This window comes from Amblyomma maculatum, chromosome 11, assembly GCF_055883805.1.
Source record: "Amblyomma maculatum isolate TAMU_Amacu chromosome 11, ASM5588380v1, whole genome shotgun sequence".
NCBI lineage: Eukaryota > Metazoa > Arthropoda > Arachnida > Ixodida > Ixodidae > Amblyomma > Amblyomma maculatum.
Window position 1 is genome coordinate 46,730,967 of NC_139354.1, and position 26,609 is coordinate 46,757,575.

At 45.5% G+C, this 26,609-nt stretch overlaps 1 protein-coding gene and 1 pseudogene across 4 annotated transcripts in view; one reads left to right on the forward strand and one right to left on the reverse strand.

Moving 5' to 3' along the window:
* The window catches only part of LOC146173735 (uncharacterized), a 50,251-nt gene that overhangs the window by 18,079 nt on the left and 5,563 nt on the right, over window positions 1–26,609 (reverse strand). For 3 of the 4 annotated variants that reach the window (XM_084583983.1, XM_084583982.1, XM_084583985.1), the window contains exons 3-4: window positions 23,988–24,126; window positions 18,257–18,562 (exon numbers count right to left, since the gene is read on the reverse strand). In XM_084583983.1, the coding sequence (XP_084440109.1) occupies window positions 18,257–18,562; window positions 23,988–24,126 (445 nt within the window). The remainder of the gene's footprint in view (window positions 1–18,256; window positions 18,563–23,987; window positions 24,127–26,609) is intronic. The other variant, XM_084583984.1, reaches the window with a different exon arrangement.
* Window positions 1,571–3,113, forward strand: LOC146173736 (uncharacterized; annotated as a pseudogene).

A 26,609-nucleotide genomic window follows, 5' to 3' on the forward strand; every position in this document is an offset into this window, starting at 1 on the left:
CCACAACAAACCCATGGGAATAAGAGGTATGGTTTTTGCATTGGCAGACTCTGCACCAGACCATGCACAAATAAAAGTTACATTGCGTGTTCCACAAGTGAACAGTTGAAAATAACGGGCCGAAAGAGTGAACTGCGAGTTGACTAGCCTCTCTGCCACCTTCGTGGCTAAATATGCAGCTGCAAACAAGAAAAAGTAGAAGCCACAGTTGAGATGTCTTCAGTATGATGGAGAATAAACTGAAAGACGGCAATTACTAAACGAAGAATAAGACAGAAATATGAAAGAGAAACCTGAATTATTAAAGGGGTTGGTAACATAACAGCACGCATAGTAGAGGAAAGGTTGTTCCTTAGGTAGGGAGGAATGCCTCTTCAGTGCATGGACTGTTCATGCATCCTCCCAAAAAAGCCAACGCACACCAAGAATGCTTTCTCTCATGGTTTGCCTACGTTGCAGCCATTCCTAACACAGTAAACAATGCACAAATTTAACTCAGATGTGAACGAAAAATTTCAGCTACTAAAATATGAATTTATCATGTCAAGCCACAGGCAGACTACAATTAAAAGACACAGCAGGAGATGTAGCCAGCAAAAAAAAACAGACAATTCTGGCCACTGCACGATTTCTCATTGGTTGAGCTCTCAAAACAAAGTGATAACAGTAGTACACTAAACAGTGCCGTCAAGGCTTCATTCCACACAAAAGCCACAATATAAGGCATATCCAACAGAGATAGAACAACAAGTCACAATGCCTTATCATCGGGCAATCCACTGAATGGTGCCAAGGAGATGCACAACATTCATCAAAAATGAGATCCTCACAAAAAATGTGATTTCTATACTCCGCGTCAACTTTTCTTGGCACCGCTGGGAAGGCTGCGGGGCCGAAACGCATTGTCTCCCTGCGTGGGTGAATATAGTTTGTAAGTTAAAATTAGTGTTTAGCCTTGAAGAAAATAGAAATCATAAAACTTGTGATTTTAGGCACATTTCTAACATAACTACGATACGCTTGCGTTGGAAGGTGACTGCGAAGCGTTTTGTTTTCTTTTCCGGGTTTTCTGGGTTGGCTTGAGTTCTGTCGCGGGTCTTCAAAACACCGAGCGCGCTGAAAGAGGATGGTGTCTGCTCTTTGCGCCGTGTCGGGTTCTTCCGAAACTATACTTCTTCTTTCGCCAAAGATGCAAGTAAGACTGAAAAACTGATGGTTGTCCAAGCCGGCAAAAGAGATGGTGTGCAACGTGTACACTGGCGTAAGGAGCAGTCAGCCTCAGCTTTCTATATCATCTGTGCGCCGCAAAGTCAGCTAGCTCACAGGTGTGAGTGAGCGTGCCGTCTCCCGTATTAAAGCGGAGGCCCTCTCTGGCACTCTTAAATCTCCAAAGCGAAGAAGGCTGAAGTCACCACCTGGGCTTGTTTTCAAAAAAAGCCGGGAAGACGAGCTTGAAAGGTACGACACTTTCACTCTCGCTGCTCTGAGGCGCAAAGTGCATCAGCATTATATGCGCAACGAAGTGCCGACTGCCGCAAAGCTACGGGAGGACGTAGTAAATGATCTCGATATGGATATGCCAAATATAAGTGTCCGTACGTTGCAGAGGATACTAAACGATATTGGGTTTGCGTTCCGCAAGCGCAACTCTTCCCTTCTGGAAAGAGACGACGTCATCGTGTGGCGACGAAAGTACCTCCGGACGATGCGGGAAATGAGAAAGAAGCAGAGGCAAGTACGCTTTTTGTTAGGTATTTTTGGACATGTAACTGAATGCATTATGTGAGAAGGCAAGGATGAAACATGTATTATTTTTGTAATTGCAGAGCTGTAAGACAATTACTATGGAAAAGCGCAGTGCAGTGTCGGAAGCGGTTCGGATGAACCTGGAGAGGCAGACGCGTAATAGACGAAGTGATACAGTCATACGTAAGTTGAGTGCCTTGCGCTGCCGGCTTCGTCGTGTCATGTGATCGCGATGAAAACCGTCCAGGTGCATCGTCTCAAGTACCCTGCGATCACTTATAGCGACGGGGCCGCTTCGGGGCTGCATGTATGAGTCTGCATGCTTTTTTTTTTAAACCTCTGTCCGTACTAAATCGAAGATCGCGTCAAAATCACTTTAGGCTCGTTGTTTATTACTATTATTATTATTATTACTATTAGTAGTAGTAGTAGTAGTATTTAGCTTTCAACTAGCAATGGATGCAGAAAACCGCGTGCCACATAAATTCACTTCCTTTTGCAGGACCGTTTACTACCTTGATGAGACCTGGGTTAATGCAGGTCCCGTTAAAGATAAAGTTTGGACAGATACCACAGTGGCGTCAAGGGAAGATGCCTTTCGCCAAGGCCTAACAACTGGACTTTGTGCACCAAGCGGCAAAGACGGTAGATTGATTGTGGTTCACGCCGGCAGTGAGAATGGATTCGTCGAAAACGCGTGCCTGATTTTTCGCGCTATAAAAGAAACTGCCGATTACCACACCGAAATGGACGGTGCTTGATTCGAAAAGTGGTTCATGGAACAATTAGTGCCGAACATTGATCAAAACAGTGTAATAGTGATGGATAACGCTCCGTACCGTAGTGTGCAACTGGAAAAAGTACCAACTTCGCGTACTCGAAAAAGTGACATTGAATCTTGGTTGACAGAAATAAACATTCCGTTTTCGGGCGACCAGCTAAAGGCGGAACTGTTGCAGGTTGTAAACCAACACAAACATCGATATTCTGGGTACCGCATTGATGCTCTGGCAAAGAGCGCTGGCCACGACGTAGTCCGGCTGCCTCCTTATCATTGTGAATTTAATCCCATTGAGCTGGTGTGGAGTCAAATGAAAGGCTACGTTGCTGCCAACAACACTACGTTCACTCTATCTGCAGTAGAAAAACTCGTGAACGAAGGGGTCTTCCGAGTTACAAGAGAGAATTGGTCACGGGACTGTGCCCATGTTGTACGCCTTGAAGAAGAAGCATGGGAACGTGATGGAGTAATTGACACGCAGCTGGATGCCATTATAATTTCTCTGGACTCGGAATCTAGCTCATCCAGCAAAAGCAGCAAAATGAGTGGCGTGGAAGAATTGGAAGGGGGACATCAAGATTGCTGATTCAGAAGAATTTCTTATCATTTTCGCTGAAAACTATTGTCACGTTGTGTGATGACAGTGTTGTGGAGCATCCATATATTTTTGTTAATTTATTCGACTACAGTGCTGTGTTTACACAGAAAAACTACCTGCTGTAGCTTTCTGTGCTATATGAAAATATGTGGTGTGATCTACTGGTGCAAGCATTTATTGAATGCTTACTTAGACAAAAATACGACAGATATATAGTTTCTACGAGCATTAGCAAAGGTCATTTTAGGCGCTGTCTCTTCTTCGCAATTTACTTTTTATTTCTAACGGAAACGTAACAATATATCGCGCATTACCACAAGTTAGTGTTGGCTTCTAGTGTTAAAAAATCTATTTTACTTCGTTAGTGAAAAATGTGCGAGCCAAGAGTTATAATGCCTTACTGAAAGTTGCTGCGCATGGTTGATTGCACGTATAAAAGGAAACAGCAATGTCTGTACGTTCTCATCTGGCTCCTCGTCATTATTGGTGGCTATAAAGCGCGCTTGAACCTATTAAAAAAAGATATCGGACTCCAACAAGTAAGCTGTGGAAAGCGCTTCTCACTGGCCGCAGAAACGAAACTGAAACTGCAGTGAGAGGCTCCGTGGAGGCCGACCCTCCGAACTACATGGCAGAGGGACACTAACAAGTTACTGTATCAGAAAATTATTTTCCCCCAGACAAACACACATACAGAAAATGTTGTAATGACTTGAAGTTGTTCAGTGCATTTCCTAAATGCAAACAGAAAACATTGGGGTGGTGCCAATGTTTGTTAAGGACTTAAGCAACAGCAGTGAGCTCCAGGCAAGGAAAGAAAAGTGGCCGATGACAGTGATTTTTCAAGGATTTAGAGAATGGTACTGTGGTTACAGGCTTCCGGGATCTGCTCAGTTGAAGGCTGCTTGTTTTAGTGAAATGACTGTTTCAAACCTCTCCGCATAAAAGATGAAGATATCAAAACAATAGAGTACATCATTACCATCGCCACTGGCCTGATTACACCCACTGTGTGGCAAAGCACTCTGCCATAAATCAATTAACGCAGTCTCTACCAGCTTAGTGGCTTTTCATCTGTACCATCATTATTTCACTGCCTGTACGTGGCAGGAATCCCCTCGAATAAATAGTTACCGCTCCTCGCTGTCGCGCCGAACACCAGTAGCTACGCCACTTTGTCACTGATGCAGATAACAAGATGCAGTGATGCCGAGGCCTCTTACTCTACCTTTTTTCATTTTTTCGGCCAGTATCATGCCCGAGTCTATTTTCTGCATTTTATGCAGTGGTCATGACGACGGAACGGAGCTAAGCCCGCTAGGCCTAACTGCACAATATTTTCAAAATGGCTCCAAGCCGTAAACAGTCGACGCCGGCAGCCAACTAAAAGTGATCAGTTTGGTCACATGCTCCTGGAACCCAATAGCAGCGAGTGCTTCGCGCAATTTCGTCCCTTTATTTCCCGCTTTGAGTGTTTGCTCAGACACCAATCGAGGTAGGGGAATAGCCATAATCCCGATCTTTTGAACAAGACCAAAATAATGGCAGCAGCGATCGTATTTATCGAACTGCGGCCGATCAAATCTCAGCGTAATTTGACCTCAATTTAAACGGCCAAGCGTTCAGATTAGTCTCAGTCTATCAGGTTTGTTATATTGAAAATTTATTTCCGCCTGCTGTGCGGCAGCTGTAGATTAAAAATGAGTGCAGTACGATCAGAAAACCAGCTACTACACTGAAAAATCGGGAGAAGATAGAGGAATGGCAGATCTCGCATCAGCGTGTTCACCCGAGTACCAAATATTCAGTCCCGCGAGTACTAGGTATTCGGTCCGCGAATCGAATATTCGAGTATCTGGACACCCCTACTTTTAATACTAACCAAACCTTGGTTTGATTTCTTTGATTTCATCGATTTCATGGTTCCTTTTTTTGTGTACATAAAGTGAATTTGATATATAACATAGTAGGTCTTCAGCAAAATAAAGGATTCAAAAGAACCTCTTGAACCTCTGCCATCACCAGGCAAACTTTAATTTATTGCCAGAATAAAACCTCTTCACGATTTCAAATGCAAAGTGCATTGTACGCTATCTGTGGCACAATGAAACTTGTTGCAACAGCAGCAAGCTTCCTGAGCTAAAATAATATTACGGGAGTAAGCCAAATGATGGTGCATTTGAGCCAGAAATAACATAGAAAGGATTAGGGTACTCTGGTTGCCAAGTTCAAAACTAGAACCCCTTACAAATTCGTTATGGCAATTGCAGTCATAGTTGATCAAAGTTCGTTCCCTTCAGACCAGCTACAATTTCAACACTTTGTGCTGAATTCCTGCAGCTGTCAAACACTCAAGAAATTCACGTATAGAAACGGTAAGGAAAGGTTAAGTGGCCCCATTTTGTATCATGTTTTGACAGCCACTTTGTTTTTCTGCAACCTCAAACCCGTGTTGCATGCACCCCGCATACCTGCTATACCCTTGGTAGCAGGCACCGCTAGGTGCACACTCCTGCGACATGTCCGCTCCTCTGCAAGCAGCCAGTCGTCGGCCGCGTATGTGCATAGTCTGCGGTGCTCTTCGCAATGCACCATGGGCACACTGTTATTCACTTCTGCAACGCTAAGCTTAGCAGCTTCAGCAACCGATCCTGGTTTTATCATTTCATCGCTTGCTGATATGTAAGGCGCCGACACTGCCTTCATCATCCGCTGCCAACTTGACAAAAAGCGAGGAAATTACAAATGATTGACATTAGAAAAGAAAGCTGTCATTATCAGGCAAGTACAAAGCAGATGGTCGCCAACAGACGTCGTCAAGAAACTTAAAATCTCGAAGCAAACGATATTGCACCAACTAAAAACATGGTGAAGATTTTCGAAGCTGCCGAGAAATATACTGGATCACGACAAAAGAATGTGAGCCAGGGTGCACACCCAAAACTTGAAGAAGCTCTTCTGATGTGGCAGAAAGCCATGATTGCCAAACAGGTGCCGGTGATGTAGTAGAGAAAAAGGCAGAGACCCTTCAGATGAACGTTGATGGTTGTGAATTTATTGATGGCTGGGTCCGAAATTTTAAGAAGAGAAACAACTTGAACTTTAAAAAGATGTGCAGTGAAAATGCTCTTTTGACACGTCTGTTGTTAAAGATTATCGCTGTGGTAAACATTGCTCCAGCAGTTTGCGCCCGAAGACACGTTTAATTGTGATAAATCCAGGTTCTTTTATAAATTGTTACTGGAAAAAAACTGCATTTGCTGGAGACGCTTGCCACAGTAAGGAATAGCTGACCGTCCTAGTTGGCAGCAACATGCTAGGCACCGAAAAACTTCCGATGCTCATTATCGGAAAATAAAAAAATCCGGGATATTTTAAGGTTGTGCATGTTCCGATGTTGTACGAAAGGAACAGGAAGGGTTGGATAACACAACATTATTTTGAGAATTACAAACCAAAGCTTGAAAGGAAGCTCGAGCACCAAAGTCACAAAGTTCTAATGGTTGTAGACAAATACGCTGCGCATGGCCACATTAAGGACCTCAAAGCTGTGCAGTTGGAATTCTTGCCGCCAAATACGAAATCACTATCACAGCTAATGGACCGAAGAATTATCCTGTTTACAGCGAGAACAAAACCCTCACCGATGTGCAAGCTGACCTATTGGTATGGCAAAGTAGCGACCCGCAGGAACAGTCTGACAAGTTTTTCAAGCCACTCGGTAAATAAAGAGATGTTTTGAGTGCAAATTCGTTTGTTTTTTTTGTATTTTTTCGACTGCCCGATTTTTCAGATGCAATTTCGGCCCCTTGAGAGTCCAAGACATTGGTTGCCAGTTGTACATGTCTTGCAGTGAAGTCACCGCTTGGATGTGCCTGCCGTTGTGGCTTGTTATCGACTTTGAAAAGAAATTTCTCCATTCAAAAAATTTAGTCCATAAAATTCTCAAGATTAAAACCTAAGATGGTGCTGCGTATCCACCTCAGGTATATTTACCTCGAGGGCCTTGATTTGCCATACTAAGCCTGAATACCAAAAAAACATCACTTTGTGCAAAGTTGGGAACAGATCATTTTGCAAACCACTTCGTTCACGAGTTCAAGCTATTCTCGTCATTCCCTACACCAACCTGCGAAATTGCAACAAAATTTATGGCTAAAACCAGGGTGTTGAACCAAAACTTTTTCAGGGTCGGTTCGGGTTCGGTTCTAAAAAAAACTTCGGGTGTATTTTTTTTACTCCCCTTTTTTAACAATTAGTTTTCTTTTCTGTTCCAGTACAGTAAAATCTCGTTACAAAAGACACTCAAGGGACCCGAAAAAGATGTCTCTTGTAAGCAAACTCTCTTGTAACCAAAAATTCTAAAAGCACTGTGTTGATCAGTTTATTGCACATCAGCATATAAATGCATTCATGCGCATTAACAGGGAATTGTTCAGGAAAGCTTAAAGAAGTTATTCATACCAGTATGTATTTTTGTGAGTGCAGAGTGTATTCCTTCCCAAATTCTGGTAGTAAAGCACTTCACTTTGCAAGCCTTCCTGTTGCTCTAATACCTTTGAAGCACTCTTACATGCTTGTCACCCTCAGATGTTGACACTTTTCCTCTGAAGTGTCCTCGTAGTCGTCCTCTACGGCACATGTGCCAGTTACTTGCGCGAGAATTGCACAGTCTGTAAGCTCTTCGGAAGCACACAAGATCCACATGTGCAGATACGAATTCCTCAATAGATTCTCGTACCTCAGCAGTCTCTTGGATGCTCGCCCAGGTTTCATCTTCAAGGAAGCTTTCCACAGTAATCATGTATGGGCCCTTTTACATTATGTCATCACATTTAAAGCCTGCTTGTATGAAACGGTTTTTCACAGCTTCACTTCTCAGGCCATTCCAGACACCTGAAATCACCTGAACAGCAAACTTTGCATCAATTACTATTGTAAAGTCCTGCTGCCCATCGAGTAATAGGCGTTCTACCAATCTTGTTTTGTACAGCACCTTGACAGAGTGCTAAATGCTTTTGTCTATTGGTGGAAAGTAGAGTGTGGAGTTTGGAGGGAAAAAATAACTTCGATGGCTTTGAGTACGAGAACTTTGGTGCTGCAAGAAGCATTGTCCACAAAGAGAAAGGCATCGGGATTCAGAACTTTCATCTTGTGATCAAATTTTACCAGCGAGGAGTTAAATATGCTGGATGTCATTCATGCATTTTGATTTGCTTCGAAGGTGTCAGTAATGCAATGCCAGTGGCTGAAACAACGAGGTCGTTTTGACTTCCCAATAATAGGGAAGCACTCTTTTTCAGTTTTTGACATATACAACAAAAACTATGCTGATATGGAACAGAATTTAGCTAAGGGAATCTGAATTGCATCATTTATGAATTGGTGCGCTTCAGCTGCATTGCATGAGCACACCTGGGTTGTGTCTCTTCTAAATAGTAAAGAATTTATTCCAGGGACCTGAAAAAGTTGTCCTTAGTAACCGAGTGTCTCTTGTAACCATGTCTCTTCTATGCAATTTTGTTAACATGGCAGACATAGGAAAACCAACCAAACCATTTTCAAGTGTCTCTTATAACCGAGTGTCTCTTATAACAGTGCCTCTTGTAACGAGATTTAACTAGTTAAAAGCTGGAAATCCATGTATTGTTTTTTGTGAGATGCGATGAGCTCCAACTGGTTGCACAGACCTCAACAAAATGCTTATGAGTAACCAACGATTAGAGCAGGATGGGTGTAAATAATGATTATTTTCATTGGCACATAACCGACTAAAGCTGTCATGCACTGAAATTTAAAACAAAACAATGTTTCCTACAGCGCTTTTCAGGTACACAATTCCACAAGAATTTTAGTTTAGAGCAAGACCTATACTACTATGTGTACAACGGTTCGTCCAACTCCCATTACAGGGCTTTCAAATCAGATCAAGGTCAAACGAAGCACACACCCCAAGGCTAACAATGTATATATCATGTGCGACTAAATATTGCAAAACACCTGGACGCTTAGCGTTTCTATGGGAGTGAAGCACAAAAGAATCCGTGGGTTGTGGTCCGAAAAACGCTGACAAAGGTCCCCTCTGGCACGTATTGGGGTTGTAGTCATTATCATATTTGCCGGAGAACCGGATTAATTACGGTCTCACTCCTGTGACTGCGACACAATGCGACCACGGTCTTGCTGAGTATTATAATTGCCTGCATAGGCACGCTATACACCTTCTTCTAAAACCAATTTGAGGCTAGAGTAGTACGTTTAGTCGCAGCATTTGCAACAAGCATGGCATGACATCATGGCTGCTCGCCAAAATTTCATTATGTGCTCAGTAAATGCAACCAACTTTTATTTATTTGCCAGCATAGAAAGAGTGAAGGAAAAGGACATTGTCGAGGGTTAAATTTATCCGGGTTCAATGACAAGAGAGCATATACTTTAGTCCAGAAAATGCTCTCTTAAAGCTGATTACAGTGGATGGCACAGCAAGCACTACTAAAACTGTAGTGAATACAGTTCTGGGCGCCTCAACTTATACTCCCAAAATTTCAAAACACTTGAGTCGTTATAGTCTGGGCACCTTTTCAACTGCACAGAGCAGGCTCTGCTCTCCTTCAATTCTGAGATAACTGCGGCTGTCTCCGTTTCCGAGTCCTTACAGGCAATTTTTTTCTGTTTCCAAAAGAAACGATTCAAGCTCCTCATCATGCAGCTTGTAAAATCTTAGGCAGAGATTCTGCTCCCAACCGTGGCGGTACTTAATTGCCGCTGCAAAGCCGCTTACATGTGGTGACCAAATGTTGTTTTGCTATGCCCCTTCCCTCGCTGGTTAACGTAATGTGATATCGAGGGTCTCATGCTGCAGTTCACCTATTCCAGAATTACTGCCATTCCTTCTTCTGTTATTTTTTTTTTTCTCCTTAGGGCTAGTCACAGGTTCCTTGACCTCGTCTGTCTCCCCACTTTCCAAGGTTTTTGTGCCGACCTCCTTAGTCACCGCGCGAGCCATAGACCAGGTTATTCATTAGTTACGTTTTATCTCAACAGTGCACATCTAGCTTTCAGTGTCACCATTTTATAGACTGTCTTTTGTATGCGCATCATTGATGGTGGCTAAACCGATCAAACGCATTTTTTTTTTCCAACACCATAGCTGTACGGCCTGAAATGATAGCACAAAAAATAGAGCTCGTGGAGCTTGTGTAGGCTGGGTGAAGCAGTTCCTTGCTCCACCCAGCCTTCACATTTGAACATGGAACTTCGCTCCTGACACAGTAAAACTTGACAAGGGAAATAAAACTAGCAGACATGGCTAGGGACAAAAGGAAGAAAAGGACAAATTGACTTATAGAATCATCTTTGTACTATGTTCAGATACAACTCGAGAACAGACCTGTATATTGCTGCCAAAGGCAGCCTCCCCCCATTAGTGTCAGCATACCATTCTGAAGTCTCTGTCTACCAAACTGTATTTGCTGGCATTGCATCACGTACAGCTGGTATCCACGTTCCTTGTGACTCATTATGACCTCTTCAAACGAAAGGAAAATAAAATGATTTGCGTGACATTTTATTTAAGATTCGTCATTTCGTTTTTGAGTTGAACATGGTTATATATTTAATTATCTAAACATATTGTGACAAGGCAAATTAAGCCTTCACACAGGACGGGGTCGCGCAAGACGGACGTCAGATCTTGGTCCCGTTCAGCACAGCACTTCCACTTCTTTTACCACGCACAACTCTGTCCTTCCAATACTTCGTCTTCGTTCCTCCGTGACAATTTCCCTCTGCGCAACCGAAGCCCATCAGGTGAGTTATGCTGTCTCTCGAGAGTGGCATGGCTTCAGGCGAGCGACATGCAACAGTTCAGTTTTCGTGGAACAGCGACCAGTTGAGGAAACGCGTGCAATTATATAAGTGATATCACTAATTCTGGCCATGATCACATAAGGGCTATCATAGTGGGCGAGTAGCTTTTGGTGCAAGCCGTGGCACCGAACTGGACTTCAAAGCCAAACCATGTAGCCCAGAGCATAGGTAACATGCCGGCGGCCATCATAACAGTCCTTGAAACGCTCTTGTGATGCAATTGATCGCAAACGGGTAATCCGACGAGCTTCTTCAACTAAGAACAGCATCTCGGCGACATCCAGATTTTCAATGATAGAAAATGGCAGGATTGTGTCGAGGGTTTAGCGTGGCAGACGAGCATCCAAGAGGTAGAATGGACTGTATCCGGTAGTTTCATGAGTTGCAGTATTGAAAGCGTATGTGAGGTAGGGCAGTATGGTGTCCCAGTTCTTATGCTCGGAGACCACATACATGGCAAGCGTGGTCAGTGTCCTGTTGACGCGTTCAGTCAAACTGTTTGTCTGTGGGTGATATGATGTTGGGTGCCTGCAGGTGAGTGTTTATAGACGTAGCAGCTCCTCAACGATACCGGCAGTGAATTGGCGGCCTCAGTCACTGATTACTGCTCGTGGAGGTACATGCCGCAAGAGGGCCGAGTCCAAAGGAACAGCGACACTTGATGCGCGGTAGCCAATGAAAGAGCAGCTGTTTCACAATAGTAAGTAAGGTAGTCAGCACATATCACGATCCAGAGTTTGGAAATTTGGGAAAAGGTCCAAAAAGGTCGATTCCAATCTGCTCAAACGGACTCCTGGAAGGCGCAACAGGGTGAAGTAGGCCAGGTGAAGCGGATGTAGCGCATTTATGACGCTGACACTGCATGCAGCTGGCCACATATTGTTCTGCCGCGGAACGCATTCTCAGCCAGTAAAACCGCGCTTGAACTCAATGGAGCGTGCGAGCCGATCCCAGATGTCTGGATACGGGGTCGTCATGCATAACACGTAAAATAGAGGAGCACAGAGCCTTTGGAACAACAAGCAGGTATCGTGGACCCACAGAAGAGTAGTTCTTTTTCCGCAAAAGACCATCGCGGATACAGCAGTCGTGGCTGAGTGGTTTGGGCGTCCGTCTCGACTGTGGGAGGTGGTTGGTTCGAAACCCACCGCCGGACACCCACCGGCAGAAACTGGGTACAAGCGAACCCCCAGCCTTGGCGCCCAGCTTCCTCAGGAGAAGAGCTTGGAAGAAGCTTCGCTAACTCCGCTGTGTCCTCCGGGACGGAATCAGTTTCGAACACTTCAACCTGTAAAGGTGGTTCGAGATTACCATCGGTTGGAACTTGCAAGTTCGACGAAGTGTTGTGTGTGACCCCATGTGGGGCTATTGGAACTTTCGAGAAGTTCAGTGATGAGTTGACCCCAGGCTGAGGGCAGCTCGACCCCACGAGAGGAGAGTTGACTCGAGACTTTGAGCAGTCGTCGAGTTGTTGGCAGGCCCATGCAGACGTGCCGAGTAAGCACAATAAAAAAAAAAGGGCCACATAATGGGCTTTTGCCACGTGAGGTGGAACGGATCACTGCCACATCGGCGCAACTGTTTGGGCCATGACCCCTTTTCCCAAGCATTTCACCCAAGAAGAGCCGAGCACCAGGCCGGGGGAATGCTTGCACCCGTTTTTAAAACTGGTGGGTACCTGGCGACACCAGGGATCAAGCCCGGTACCTCCCGAATGCGAGGCGGATGCTCTACCACAAGGTCGGGAGAGCAGCCAGGAAGTGGGCAGCAGGAGAACGAAGAGGGAGCAAGACGACCACGCGCCTCGTTTTATGGGGTCCGAGCGGGAATCGATCAAAAACCGGTGTCCCCGTCGGCGGGAGAGGGGCAGTGATAAGTGCCGGGATGGGGCGCACCCTTCAAATGTGGCTGGTGCGCTGCACTGCCTCGTGCGCGGAGCAGGGCCCCACAACCTCAACGTCAGCAAAGTCTGGGATGATGGCGGAAATGTAGTGATCAAAATTGTCACTGTTACACTTTGTTGATGGCAGCAGCATTCGCGAGACAGTCTGCATCGGCGTGACGATGCCCGCTCTTGTAGACAACATTGAAGTTATACTCCTGGAGATGAAGGGCCCAGCGCATGAGCCGACTGCATGGTTCTCGAAGATTGCCGAGCCAGAACAGGGAGTGATAGCCGGTCACAATCGTGAATGGGCGCCCATACAAGTACGACTGGAACCTCTACACAGGGAAGATCACAACAAGGCATTCTTGTTCTGTGACAGTATAGCTGCGCTCTGGCTTGCTGAGGGAGCGGCTCACATATGTAATAACATGCTTTTGATCATCTCTACGCTGAACCAAAACAGCGCCGATGCCAACACCACTAGCATCAGTATGAACTTCAGTTGGTGCAGAGGGGTCGAATTGCCAGAAAACAGGATGTGAGGTCAGTAGAAACATCAGCACATAGAATGAGGCATTACACTCGGCAGTTCATTCAGATGAATCTCCTTTGTGAAAGAAGGCATGTCAGCGCATAAGCGATATTTTCAACATTGCGACAGATCGCGCTGACAGGCAGAATTAGTGGCAAAACGGCGTCCAGCAACGAGTGGATTCCCAAATCTTGTCGAAATGAACTTGCTTTTGAATGTTATTAATGCAAGACGAGCAAAAAATGCATATCACTAGAAACAAGCTGACTGCAATTACTGTATTTACTCGCATAATGCTTGAATTTTTTTGCGCGGAAAATTGATGCTACGTTGGGGGGTGCGATAATTATGCGGGAAAAATTTTCGAGCAAATGTTTTGAAGCGCTGAAAGAAAATTTAAATAGGCGCAAATCGGGATTCTTAGGTCAGCTAATGTAAATATACCCAAAACATTACTTTCAAGAAGAGCTTACCCTTGTTATAAAAGCACAGAGTGCCAAAAGCACAAATTGCTAAAGCACTTTATTTACCGCACGCAGCCTCATCATTACTCCCCGCGTTCCGTGGTATAATGCTCACAGCAGACCTTACAGTTCTACTCTCGATCAGAGACTTGATCCGAGTCCATATCGACACTGCAATCGCTGCCTCCAGTAGCGCACTACGCAGAACTTGTTGACGCCGAAATGCCTGCTAGCAGCGCGGTTGCTATGCTGTAGCCCGTACTCGAAAGCTTTCAGCTTAAAAGCAGCTGTATAACTTGCGTAACGCCCCACTGCGATGCGGCACCAAGAACATGGTAGATGGTGGAACAAAGCAAGTAACACAGACGGAACGAAGAAACAATGACGACACGTGGAGACACCTCGCAAAATAGCAACAGCTACGAGCATCATGGAGCTAAAAAAAAACAAAAAGAGGAGCATAACTGATGATGACATACCCGAGCACGCTATTGCCGCCTGGTAGCGCGTGCACACGAGGCCAGCTAGGTTCAGTAGCACTCCAAAGATGGCGCTTCTTAATACTAGCAGACGACTCACGGTGGTGATATTGGTGGTGCGATGATTATGCGAGGAAATAAAATTCAGAGTTTTGGCGCCCAATGTTAGGGGTGCGAGCATTATGCGAGTAAATACAGTACAATGTGGTTGTGAGAATGACGGTCACACAACACATCAGCGCCAACTTTGCAGAGGTCGCGATGCACACGCACTCGTTTCAGTGCCAGTCTCCTACCACATATTCCGTTCATTGAAAATTTCCTTCTTGTACAGGCAATTATATTGAAACTACGTTGTGGTGCATCAATACCGGAAATAAGTCAAAACCCACTTTAATGAGCCGCTGCTTCAGATATATCCCAAAATATTTCTCCCTGATTTCTCAAAAGTGCACTTTGGATACATTTGGCATTTTGGAAGAGCAATATCTACAATTCTGCATCAGCTGTTGCTGTTCTTCCTTTCTTGCTAGGAAGATAAGCTCATCAACTTTACAACAATGCTAACTTTAAATCAGAAGTTAGTTAACATTTCTTTTAAATAATTTGTCTAAGTTGCCATAACAACCTTATTCTCTGCAAACTTTGACAAGCTGTAACTTTCATTCAAACTGTACTAGAATGCTTATTTATATTTATCACACTCCTTGGTAACTCTAGACCTTTCATAAACAGAAATCATCACCATAATATAAAATTTCTAATAACCAAAGCTCCTCCAAGCAAAAGAAAAGCCTTCATTGCTATATCTAAAACTATTTGCTGTAGAAGAAAAAATTATGCAGATTTGGAATCAGAACACGGACATGCACAAACTAGGAAAGTTTGGCATAAATCTGCCTTTAAATAATTGCGACACAATTCCTAAAATGCTACACTTTTTACATTTTTATAGACCGAAGAAAATACATTTTTTCTTGGGTCATTTATGAAATCATATGATGAACATGAAATTATAAAATTTCGGTTATTAAATGTTGCTTTATGAACAACTTAAAAACTTCCTTAGACCACCTTTTGCATCGTAGGCACTTCAACAGGGTTTTAACCAGCAAACAATGTTCCTAAGCACATTCTTTGACAAAACACTTTTCGCATGATTGTCAACACACCCAATATTCTCCTTTCTTTTTTTACATGAACTGGCGGGAATCACTTTTGAGTTCTCGGAATCACATGGAATGGCTTAATAGGCACCACGCTTTTGGAGGTGCTGGTTAACGTAATGTGATATCGAGGGTCTCATGCTGCAGTTCACCTATTCCAAAATTACCGCCATTCCTTCTTCTGTTTTTTTTTTTTTTTTTTTTTCCTTAGGGCTAGTTGCAGGTTCCTTGAATTTGTTTGTCTCCCCACTTTTCAAGGTTTTTGTGCCGACTTCCTTAGCCACCGCGCGAACCATAGACCAGGTTATTCATTAGTTACGTTTTATCTCAACAGTGCACATCCAGTGCACATTTGCTTTGCATATGCAAAGCAGTTGCCCTCCCTGAATGCCTGCATAACATGTTGCACTCGTGGAGCAGAAGAAGACATAACACGAAGTTTCAGTTATGGCACTTAAGATACGCCCTGCAAGTAACAGCGATTGGCATGTAGGTTTTGTGGCATGCCAATCATTGTCCTTGCTTGTGGCTTCAATTCAGACTCGATATACAGTCGAACCCGGATATATCAAACTCGAAGGGGATAGCGAAATAGTTCGATATATCGATATATCAATAATTCGATATACAGAAATCGGCTTGTGACGGCACTTACGATGCCAAAAAATTATATCGTATTTGTCGCGTAATCAACTCACTCCCATAATGAACCCAACCTCCACTTTTGCACCCGAGAATATGAAAAAAAAAAAAATAAGCGTTAAGGCCAGCTTGCTCATATGCAAGAGATTGAGCGATTGAGCGATCTCAGCGATGAGTGGCAGCGACAGAGCAAAAAATTTCCAACATGTTGGAACTGCGTCCCTTTCGCCGCTCGAGCCACCGCGGCAACTCAAAACAAGGTTTCTGTGTCGCCGCAGCAGAACTCACGAGCGTTTTCACTTGCATGGCGCACGCCACTCCGTTTCGGTCGTCTCATCCACAGCTTATTTCTTGGCAGCGTGCCAAGATGCTGCGCAGCGATAACGTGGCGGCGTGTTTATCTTTTGATAGCTCCTGCGGTGGTGGGGAGCGAACTTGGCAGAGTGCCCGTGATGACTTGATTGCACAAGCCTGGTCAGATTTATCACGCCACGGTTTCGCTTGGGGCGGGCGTAGTCCACTGCCACAAAATCATTGGAAAGAGTGATCGCTAAATGCTGTTTGAAGGGAAAAATACTAAAAACCAGAGTCATGATCGTAGCTGACCGCGTGCTTTCGTTGATTCATACATGCAAGGATAAACGACTCCCGCAAAAAAAAAAAGAAAACAAAAACTGCCACTTCTTAACGTCCGCAGCCACCATATCTTACGCTATGCCGTGCGTACAGCACAATGATAAAAATAAACGGCTCTTGCACAAAAAGAAAAAAAAGATAGTTAGAGAGAGTGAGATCTGCCGCTTCTTAAAGGCCCACTGTCCACCCTCCGGTCGAAAATATTTTCTTCCCCGGTGACTGTGAGACTTCGCCCCTAGAACGCAAGGCCGTAAAATGTTTTTGAAAAGAGCAACTAATAACGCAGTTACAGCCACCGCAATCACCGGATTCTGTCATTCTTTTCTCCTTCCGTTCCCTCGCAAAGGTTTTTCACTCTCCTGCCCGAGGTCGTCTAGCCTCCGCAAGACAAATTCTCCTTCCTCCTCCGCGTTTGGCGGGAGGTGGGGCGTGGCACTCCGCTAGCGCGAAAAAAAAAAAAAAAAAAAAAACCGAGGGAGCGCGCGCCGCTAGATTCAGTCTGGCCGTGGCGAGGGAAAAGCGTGCAGCGAGCGGTAGACACCCATCCTTCTCCCGTCAGTCAGCGAGACGGACCAATGGAAGTCGTTCGTGGTACGTACGTCATTATTGTGGCCCGTCGGGCCAGCGCAGGAAACGGGGAAGCTGGCTTCCCAAAGGAGAGCATGAGTGAGCTTTGAATTGTATTTTCGATGCTTTGCGGCGCGCGTGTCACTGTAGCATTTTGCACAGACTATCTCCGGTACCTGATCAGAAACACTGGGCTCCTTTGCTTAAAAGGGCCTTCCCTGGACAGTGGCCCTTTAACATCTGCAGGCGCCATAGCCACGTCAGCCGCCGCGCTCAGAGGGTTCACGACAAGCTGGCGAAAGCGTCTGACGTTCTGTCTGAAAACGGGCTGAGCTGGCTTGGCGCATGTGTAGCGCGTTCTGCTGCGAATGAAAGCCGGGAGAGAGGAAGGAGAGAGATAGCTCGGCAAAGGAATCGGCACACCCTTGCGCTTCACTCTATCGCGTTTTTCCCCTCTCGTTCCTACCGGTTCTCTCTGGTTCATTCACGCACATGGCTTGCAAACGACACGTGCTGCCGCGCGGGAAACGATAAGCGCAGATGGGCTCGCCTTTGGGGAATGGGCACGGTGCTGCCCTAGACCAGCCGTCGCCGAACTGTCCCCTCTCATTCCTTCCACGCGTGGCTTGAAAACGTCACGCGGCAAACGGCCGAGGGTGCTGCAATCGTCTTTGGGGAAGGCACACTTTCCAGTGCGTAGTGTGTAGCTCGATATATTGAACGACCGGTGAAATTGAGCTCGATATATGACGCAGCTTTCCTATACTTTTACATGGGATTTTCAAGGAGATATTTCGTGAGGTTGATATAACCGAAAATCGATATATCCGGGTTCGACTAGATTTTCAAAAACCATGAAACGCAGGTGGAATTTGTACAGCCTCTCACCAGTATGAGTGCGAAGGTGCCTTGTTAGACTGTTGGCTTGTATGAAGGTACTGCTGCAGCGTGTGCACTGGTAGGGTCTCTCGCCTGTGTGGATGCGAAGGTGCCGCACCAAATTGACGTGTTGCGTAAAGCACTTGCTGCATTCACTGCACTGAAAGCGGCTCTCTATGAATAGCATCTTGTGGTGGTGTTTTACGCCTGCACGATTTGTGGCAAAGCTGCATTCAGAGCACTGGTACAGCTTGTTTCCTCCTGGAGGATTTTGCGAAGGCACAGACCTGCTCCAGCTTGTATTGGTGGCTGCATCTGCAAATTACAAATAAATATGAGTCAAATTGGAGATCCTCGTACAACGAAAGGTCACCATACCATGGGGTTATATTTCCTAGTGACTTTTATGAAATTGACGCATGCAGTCTGAAATTTTAAACTGACAGACTGGAGACTTGCGGAAAAGGGTATCTCTTTAAAAGCTTACACCTGCCTCTCATCAGCATGGCAACTGAAGAAGAGCTGAAATGACAAAAACTATGCCTGACCTTATAGCACAGTAAAAGCCTTGATAACTTTAAGCAATGTCTTTCTTCAGATACATCCCTCGCACAAAGAGTGCACTAATGTCTCATAGAAGTAAGAATAACATATCCAACACAATTTCTTTACATCTGAAAGTGCCACCTGTAAACCTGCAGTCATCTTATCCAAAAACACCAATTTGACAGCTGCAATACTTCTGGAGGAGATATATATAAATGCAGTTCTGCCGTTAAAGAAACACTGCAAATGCACATTTTAAATAAACACCAACTCTGCAGGCAACTAGGCCTAGTTACAAAATACTCTTTCTTCAAGTTGTGGAGCCAACAGAATATGCAAATACAGTCGAACCCGGATATATCGAACTCGAAGGGGATCGCGAAATAGTTCGATATATCGATAATTCGATATACAGAAATCCGCTTGTGACAGCACTTACAATGCACAAAACCTATACCGTATTCGTTGCGTAATCAACCCACTCGCATAATGAACCCACCCTCCACTTTTGCACCCGAGAATTCTTAAAAAAAAAAAAAAAGTGTTGAGGCCAGCTCGCTCACATGCAAGCGATTGAGCGATCTCAGCGATGAGCGGCAGCGATAGAGCGAAAAATTCCCAACTTGTTGGAACTGCGTCCCTCTCTCCGCTCGAGCCACCGTGGCAGCTCAAAACACGGGTTCTGCGTCGCCACACAGAAATCGCGAGTGTTTACGCCTGCATGTTGATAGTGGGCGCCACTCCGTTTTGGACGTTTCATCCACAGCGCATTTCTTGGCAGCGTGCCAAGATGCTGCGCAGCGATAACGTCACGACGCGTTTCTCTTTTGATAGCTCCTGCGGTGGCGGGGAGTGAACTTAGCAGAGTGCCCGTGATGACTTGACTGCACAAGCTTGGTTCGATTTATCGTGCCGCACTTGGGGCGGCCGAGTCCACTGCCACTAAATCAGTAGAAAGCGTGATAGCTGCAAATGCTGTTTGAAGAGAAAAATGCTAAAAGCCGGTGTCATGATCGCAGCTGACCGCGTGCTTTCGTTGATTCATACATGCAAGGTTAAACGACTCCCGCAAAAAAAAAAAGAAGAAGAAAAAAAAACGCCTGCCGCTTCTTAACATCCGCACCAGCCACGGGTCGTTTATTCTTGCCGTCGGGCTGAACGTATGCTATGGCGGCTGCGGAGGTTAAGAAGCGGCAATTTTTTTTTTTTCTTTCGCGAGAGTTGTTCTTGTCGGGCTGAACGTTGGCCCAGCGTAAGCTATGACGGCTGCGGACTTTAAGAAGCGGCAGTTTTTTTTTTTTTTTTTTTTTGCGAGAGTCGTTTATTCTTGCATCTATGAATCAACGAAAGCACGCGGTCGGCTGCGGTCATGCCACCGGCTTTTAGCATTGTTCGCTCCAAACGGCATTTGCAGCTGTCACGCTTGGCAATGATTTTGTAGCAGTGGTCTACGCCCGCCCCACCCCAAGCGCGGCATGATAACTCGAACCATGGCTTCTGCAATCAAGCCATCACGCGGGCACTCTGCTAAGTTCGCTCCCTGCCACCACAGGATCTACAAAAAGTGTAGTTAAAAGATAAACACGTTGTGGCGTTATCGCTGCGCAGCATCCGGCACGCTGCCAATAAATGAGCTGTGGATGCGACAGTCGAAACGAAGGACGCGCCACCGAACATTTTTTTTTTTTTTTTTTTATTCTCGGGGGCGAAAATGGGGAGTGGGTTCATTATGAGCGTGGGTTGACTACGCGACAAATACCGTATCATTTTTCATGATCGCAAGTGGCTTCTCAAGCCAATTTCTGTATATCGAATTATCGATATATCGAACAATTTCGCGATCCCCTTCGAGTTCGATGTATCCGGGTTCGACTGCATACGATTTCGGTTTGAGCCTACAGTTTGGAGGAGCGAACAGTCTCTTGCAGGATCACTTCGTAAGTGACGTCGCCAAGTTTGCGTAGCACTTTATATTGGCCGTGCGAAAGCTTCTTAGAGTGACCTTGCTGTTCTGACTAGAATCCACACCCAAACTTGATCACCAGGATTGTAAATTACTGCCCGGTGACGAAAGCTGTAGCATTGAGCGCCACTCACTTGCTGTGCACAGGTTCTCAGCCTAGCCAGCTGGCAGACGGCCTCAGATACTGAATGAATTGATCAGAACCAGCAAGTGATGGGTGCGTAACATCTGGCAGTAGTAACATTGCGTCCAGCATGGTAACAACTTCGCATCTGCACACGAAACGAAACAGTGTGAAGTGCGTCGTCTTTTGAACTGTGGTGTTATATGCGAATGTGACGTATACCGTATTTACTCGCATAATCCTCGCACTTTTTTTCGCAGAAAATCGGTGCGAAGTTAGGGGGTGCGATAATTACGCGGGGAAAATTTTTGAACAATGCTTTGGAGTGTTGAAAGCAAATGTAAATAGGCTGTGAACCGGGGTTCTCAAGCCAGCTATTGTAAATTTAACCAAAACTTCAATTGCAAGCAGGACTTACATTTGTAATAAAACCACAGAGACGACAAACACTAGCTGCAGAAACACTTTATTTGCGAAGGCTGGCCGCCCGCAACATCACCATCACTCAGAGTCCGCGGAGTCCACGTTGACATTGCCATCGCTATCGCTGGTCGCTGCTTCGTCGGCTTCCTCAGCTTCACCCTCTTCATCTTCGTCCCACACCAAGTGGTCTTCTGTCGCGTCCAGGGCGTTGGAAATGCCAGTTTTCTTGAAACTCTTCACGACCACGTCAGCGCCAATCATGCTCCATGCATCTGCTACCCAGTTGCACAGCAGCTCCACAGATGGCCTCTTTATCTTGCCACCCGGCGTAAGAGCGTGTTGGCCTTCGGCCATCCATTCTGCATACAGCCTCCGAACGTTATCTTTGAACGGCTTGTTCAAAGACACGTCCAGAGGCTGCAGCATCGATGTGAGGCCACCTGGTATTACTGCGATGTCCGTACGCAATTCCGTCAACTTCGCGCGAACAGAGTCCATGAGGTGACCGCGGAAGCTATCAAGAACGAGAAGCGACGGACAAAGAAGTGCTCCCGATCGCCGTGCCCACACCGTCTTCAACCAGTCGATCATCAATTCTGCCGTCATCCAACCTTTCTCTTGCACCCGCACGTGTATTCCGGAGGGCAGCTTTCCTTTTGGCAGGGTTTTCCGCTTAAAAATCACATATGGTGGCAGCTTCCGCCCGTCCGCAGTCACGCCTAGCATGACCGTGCATCGTTGTTTTTCGGCACCAGTCGTCCTTATGTGCACAGACCGCGCACCTGTCTGCTCCACTGTAGTGCTGCTCGGCATATCAAAATTGAGGGGCGTTTGGTCCGCGTTTCCGATCTGGGAGAGCAAGAAGTTTCTTTCCTGCCGAATTCGTATCACGAAGCGATGGAAGTCCACAATCTTGTCTTCATAGGCTGCAGGTAGCCGCTAGCAAAGCGTCGTCCGCCTCCTGAGCGAAAGTCCATTGCGCCGCATGAACCGCGTGGCCCACCCGTTACTTGCCTGGAAATCTTGCGCCGAGATGCCTTCTTTCCTTGCAATTACGCGCGCCTGGTTCCGCATCAGCTCTATTGACACGGCGCAACCATCCGCCCGTAGAGCCTTAATGTAGTCCAGGAGTGCAGTTTCAACCCCAGGAAACTTTCCCGTCTTCGGACCACGGAAGGCACGCCGAGTCTTGCTGGTTGCCTTGAGCTTGTCGTGCTGCCGTCTCCAGTAGCGGACACAAAACTCGTTGACTCCGAAGTGTCTGCTGGCAGCGCGGTTGCCGTGCTCCAAAGCGTACTCGACAGCTTTTAGCTTAAAGGCAGCGGTGTAGCTTGCGTATCGCCCCATGGCGAAGCGGCACAGAGAGCACGGTGACAAAAGTAGCACGCACTGAGCGAGGCCTACGAAAGTCTTCGCAAAATGGCAGAACTATGCGCGGAACTCGGGAGAACGTGCGGCAGTACCAGCGGAACAAAACTGACGAAACACCTTGACGTTTCCTTCTCGAGGCGCTCGGAGTGGTCGGAGCTGGTGATGATGATCGTCGGTTGGGTCAGGTAGCGCCTCCTGGTAGCACACGCACCTAACGGGGCCAGCTAGTTTCAGTAGCACTAGAAAGATGGCGCTCGCTACGCGTAGTCGACTGCCGCGGTGCAACATGTCGACTCTCGCGGCAGTGATGTTGGGGGTGCGATGATTATGCGAGGAAAAAAAAAATTCCAATTTTCGATAGGCAATGTGGGGGGTGCGAGCATTATGCGAGTGCGAGCATTATGCGAGTAAATACGTAGTAGTATCTGGTTCCAGCTCTTATAGTCGTCGTCAACGTACACAGAAATTATATCGGTGACGGTCTTGCTGAGCCGCTCAGTAAGACTATTCGTCTGAGGATGGTAGGCTGTTGTTCTATGGTGATAAGTGCAACTGAAACACATAACTTCCTGGGTTAGAGCTCAATTAAATGCCATGCCTCTGTCAGTTAAAATGACTGCAGGGGCACTGTGACAAAGGATTAGGTTGATGTAAAAGCGATTAATATCAATAGAGGTCTCGCTGGGAAAGGCTTTTCTTCCACAATACCGGGAGAGGTAAACGGTGACAACTATACTGTACTGGTTGCCTGATGATTAATAGGAAGTGGCCTGAGGAAGTCCATACCAACACGGTGAAAAGGTACTCAAAGAAGATCAATCGGTCGCAGCAGGCCAGCTGGCTTGGCAGGCGGCGTCCTAGGAAATTAACAATCCCGGCACATCTTAACACAGTGCTGGACAACAGCAGTAAGCTTGGGCCAGCAGTATTTCTGTAGTATCCGACCCAATGTCCGAGAAAAACCGAGATGCCCGGCAGAAAGCTCGTCGTGGCATGCTTGTAAAACGTCGGTTTGCAGTGGTGTCAGGACCACTAGCTGGCACTGAGTGCCTGTGGAAGCATAGTTTTCCTTATAGAGGATGCCGTCTCGCCAGTAGGATGATAATACGCCACATGTAAAAAGGCGAGGCCGCGGCAAGGCGGTCTTTTCGAGGTAATCGATGAGAGGTCGCAGTTCCTCTGCTACTCACTGGACTAGCTGTCCAGGAACACTTGAAAAGCAGGAACATACAACCCTCAAACCATTGGTACCAGGCTATGGATGGGATGGGTGTGGGCAGCAAAGTGTTGATTAAAATAGAAGCGTCCTTTACCTTTGTTCTCCATAACCCTTTCCACAGTTTGTGAAAGCGTAGACGTCATCACTGGAGAGCACTGCATTGACTTGGACAGGTTGAACAGCTTCACTGATGTGGTAGCGTCTTGCGCCATGTGCTGGGTCAATTTATCAGCCTGGAAGGCATTGAAGAGCTAATTAGTAGTGCATTATCAATGCCAAAAATTACCAGGATCAAGTAGCAGAGCATTAAAAAAATATTCAGACCATTTTAGGCTGCAACATATAAGAAACAAAACACTATGTCAATTCTGTGATATGTGCACAGATGCACGAAAACTGCTGTAAACTTTCGGTCGCGACACCATGCCATTCTGGAAAACCAAATGCACTTTGCATACTGCAACGAACATAACAACTTGCAATGGTTTACTCATCTCGCAAGGAACAGCACCAAGTGACGAAAACGTCTCGAACAATGCCTCAAGTATGCCAGCCATGATACTCAAGTGATACCAACAGTGGTCAACCACCACAATGTTTTCATTACACGGAGCTTTCAAATACACGCAATTCAATGGTGGAAGTACTGGGGAATTGGAAAGCTTCATAACATCAAGGAATCTGCTACATAGAGGTTAACTACATATAGGTTTAAATGTACTGATTAAAATAGGTTCAGCAAAGTCACCTTCATGCACTGTTACTTAAAGTATACTTCAATTTTTGCTTACGAAGCACTCGGGAATCTCTGCCCAGCATTAATATCACCTTCCTGTCTAGCATCCATCACTGCATTAATCCCCATTTCACCTCCAGGGCATCGGCATCTTCCAGTACACAATGAAAAGCCCAAAAAGGGGACAAAATGATGACAAGATGCAACACCTTTAATGGCCTGTGCTAATAACCTAAGAGCTCTGCCCACTCCACTGCACAATTTGTCAGTGTTTGCACAATATTACGCAAAGGGTTTGCTATTTAGCATCAAAAAAGGCACTCTCTCTACAACTTCAGGTGAAAAACAATCCCACCTATGTGTGCCATACTCCAAGGAACATTTGTGTTCACTCTGTACACACATGTGTACATATATAGTGGCTGAAAGGGAACCATGAGATAATTTGCAGCAGCTGTATATTAGGCCAGCTTGCTGAATGCATTGTACATGTGTGAAAAATGGCAGGGGCGCAACAGCTGAAATGGGATTAGTAGCAATTTTTGGAGCAGCAAAAGCTTAATTTTGGAGCAGTAAAATCCATATTTGGAGCAGCTCACAAGAAAAAAAAAAAACCACTTTGCAGCACGAATCCAAACTTTGGAGCTGTTAAATAGGAAAGAAATCTTACTTTCAGCGCAAAAACCAACTGAAGAGATGTGAATATCGGACTGTATGAATGTGATCCAAAGTAAATCTATGAAGGGCCACTGATCACCAGCGCTTATTATATTTTGTTTAAGAATCCGGCAAGTACATATTTTTGTAAATAAGTGCTTTGTAGTGCAAGGCATGCTATCACACTAAAAAAAGAGAGAATTTGGTCCATAAAACTGAGAAGGCTAATTTTTCAAACTTTGGGGACCCAATAAGAAAGAAAACAGCTAGAGAATATGCTTTTTTTTCTTTTGTAACTAGCACGGTTTGACAATCTTAATCACGGGACCTTTTCCTAATTGCTCGCAAGACTCATACAAAAATGTTTTACAGTCTGCAAAATCCACAGCTTGTGTCGTGTAAGGGCAGCTCCAGAATAGCCCGATTCAAAGCCGCGACTGTGATCAGTCTGTACCCAAAAGCAAGACAAACAATAAAATGCTGATTCAAAAGCAAACACGGAAAGAAAGACAAAAGGGAAAGAAAAATAGCAGCCAAAAGGTAAAAGGCAGAATGCCGAAAGCAGATAAGAAAGCAAGTTGTAAGCCAAAAAAACTGATAAGCAAACACTTCTTCAGCCCACGATCCGTTTCTGTAGGGGCTGGCGATGGCTCCGTGGTTGTGACTCGATATCTTGATTAACAGGGGTGGGCGATGACTCTGGATATTCGATATATATTTCGTGTATAGAGCAGCGACATTATAGTATTTTGATGTTCCAGCATCCATAAATGTTAATTTTGGTAGTCTTGGGTTCCTCTGAGGCGTTATGAAATTCAAAATCTAAGGCTGCTGCGCGTTTCCTGACCTGCTGATGCACGGAATAAATTTCACATGTACCACCTAAAGTTATACTAGCACAAACACAGAAGCCATCACTGACATACTGCCTACACTATCTGATGACAGGAAAGTGAATCTATTGATGAGACAGCATCAAAACAACTTTAGTGTACACGACTGGCCCCAGAAAATACCAAAAACTTCCAAGAGCGCCAAAAGAACTAGAGGCACATCCATTAAAAGCATGAGGTGCTTAAAACACAGTGTTGGAGTATTGCTTTAATATTGCAAGTACCGCCACAGCCCTTTTCGTGATGCGATGCAGTATCAATGGTGCCTCATTACAAATAGCCCCTTTGCGTTAAGGGGATGCTTCACCTCACAGACTGTGTGACCCGTGGTGAAGCATCCACAAACTGTAACTGTAAAGAAAAATATGAATACGAGTTAGAATGGTGTGACATCATCTCAAGAGAAAAAATTATGAGGGACTTCAGCGAC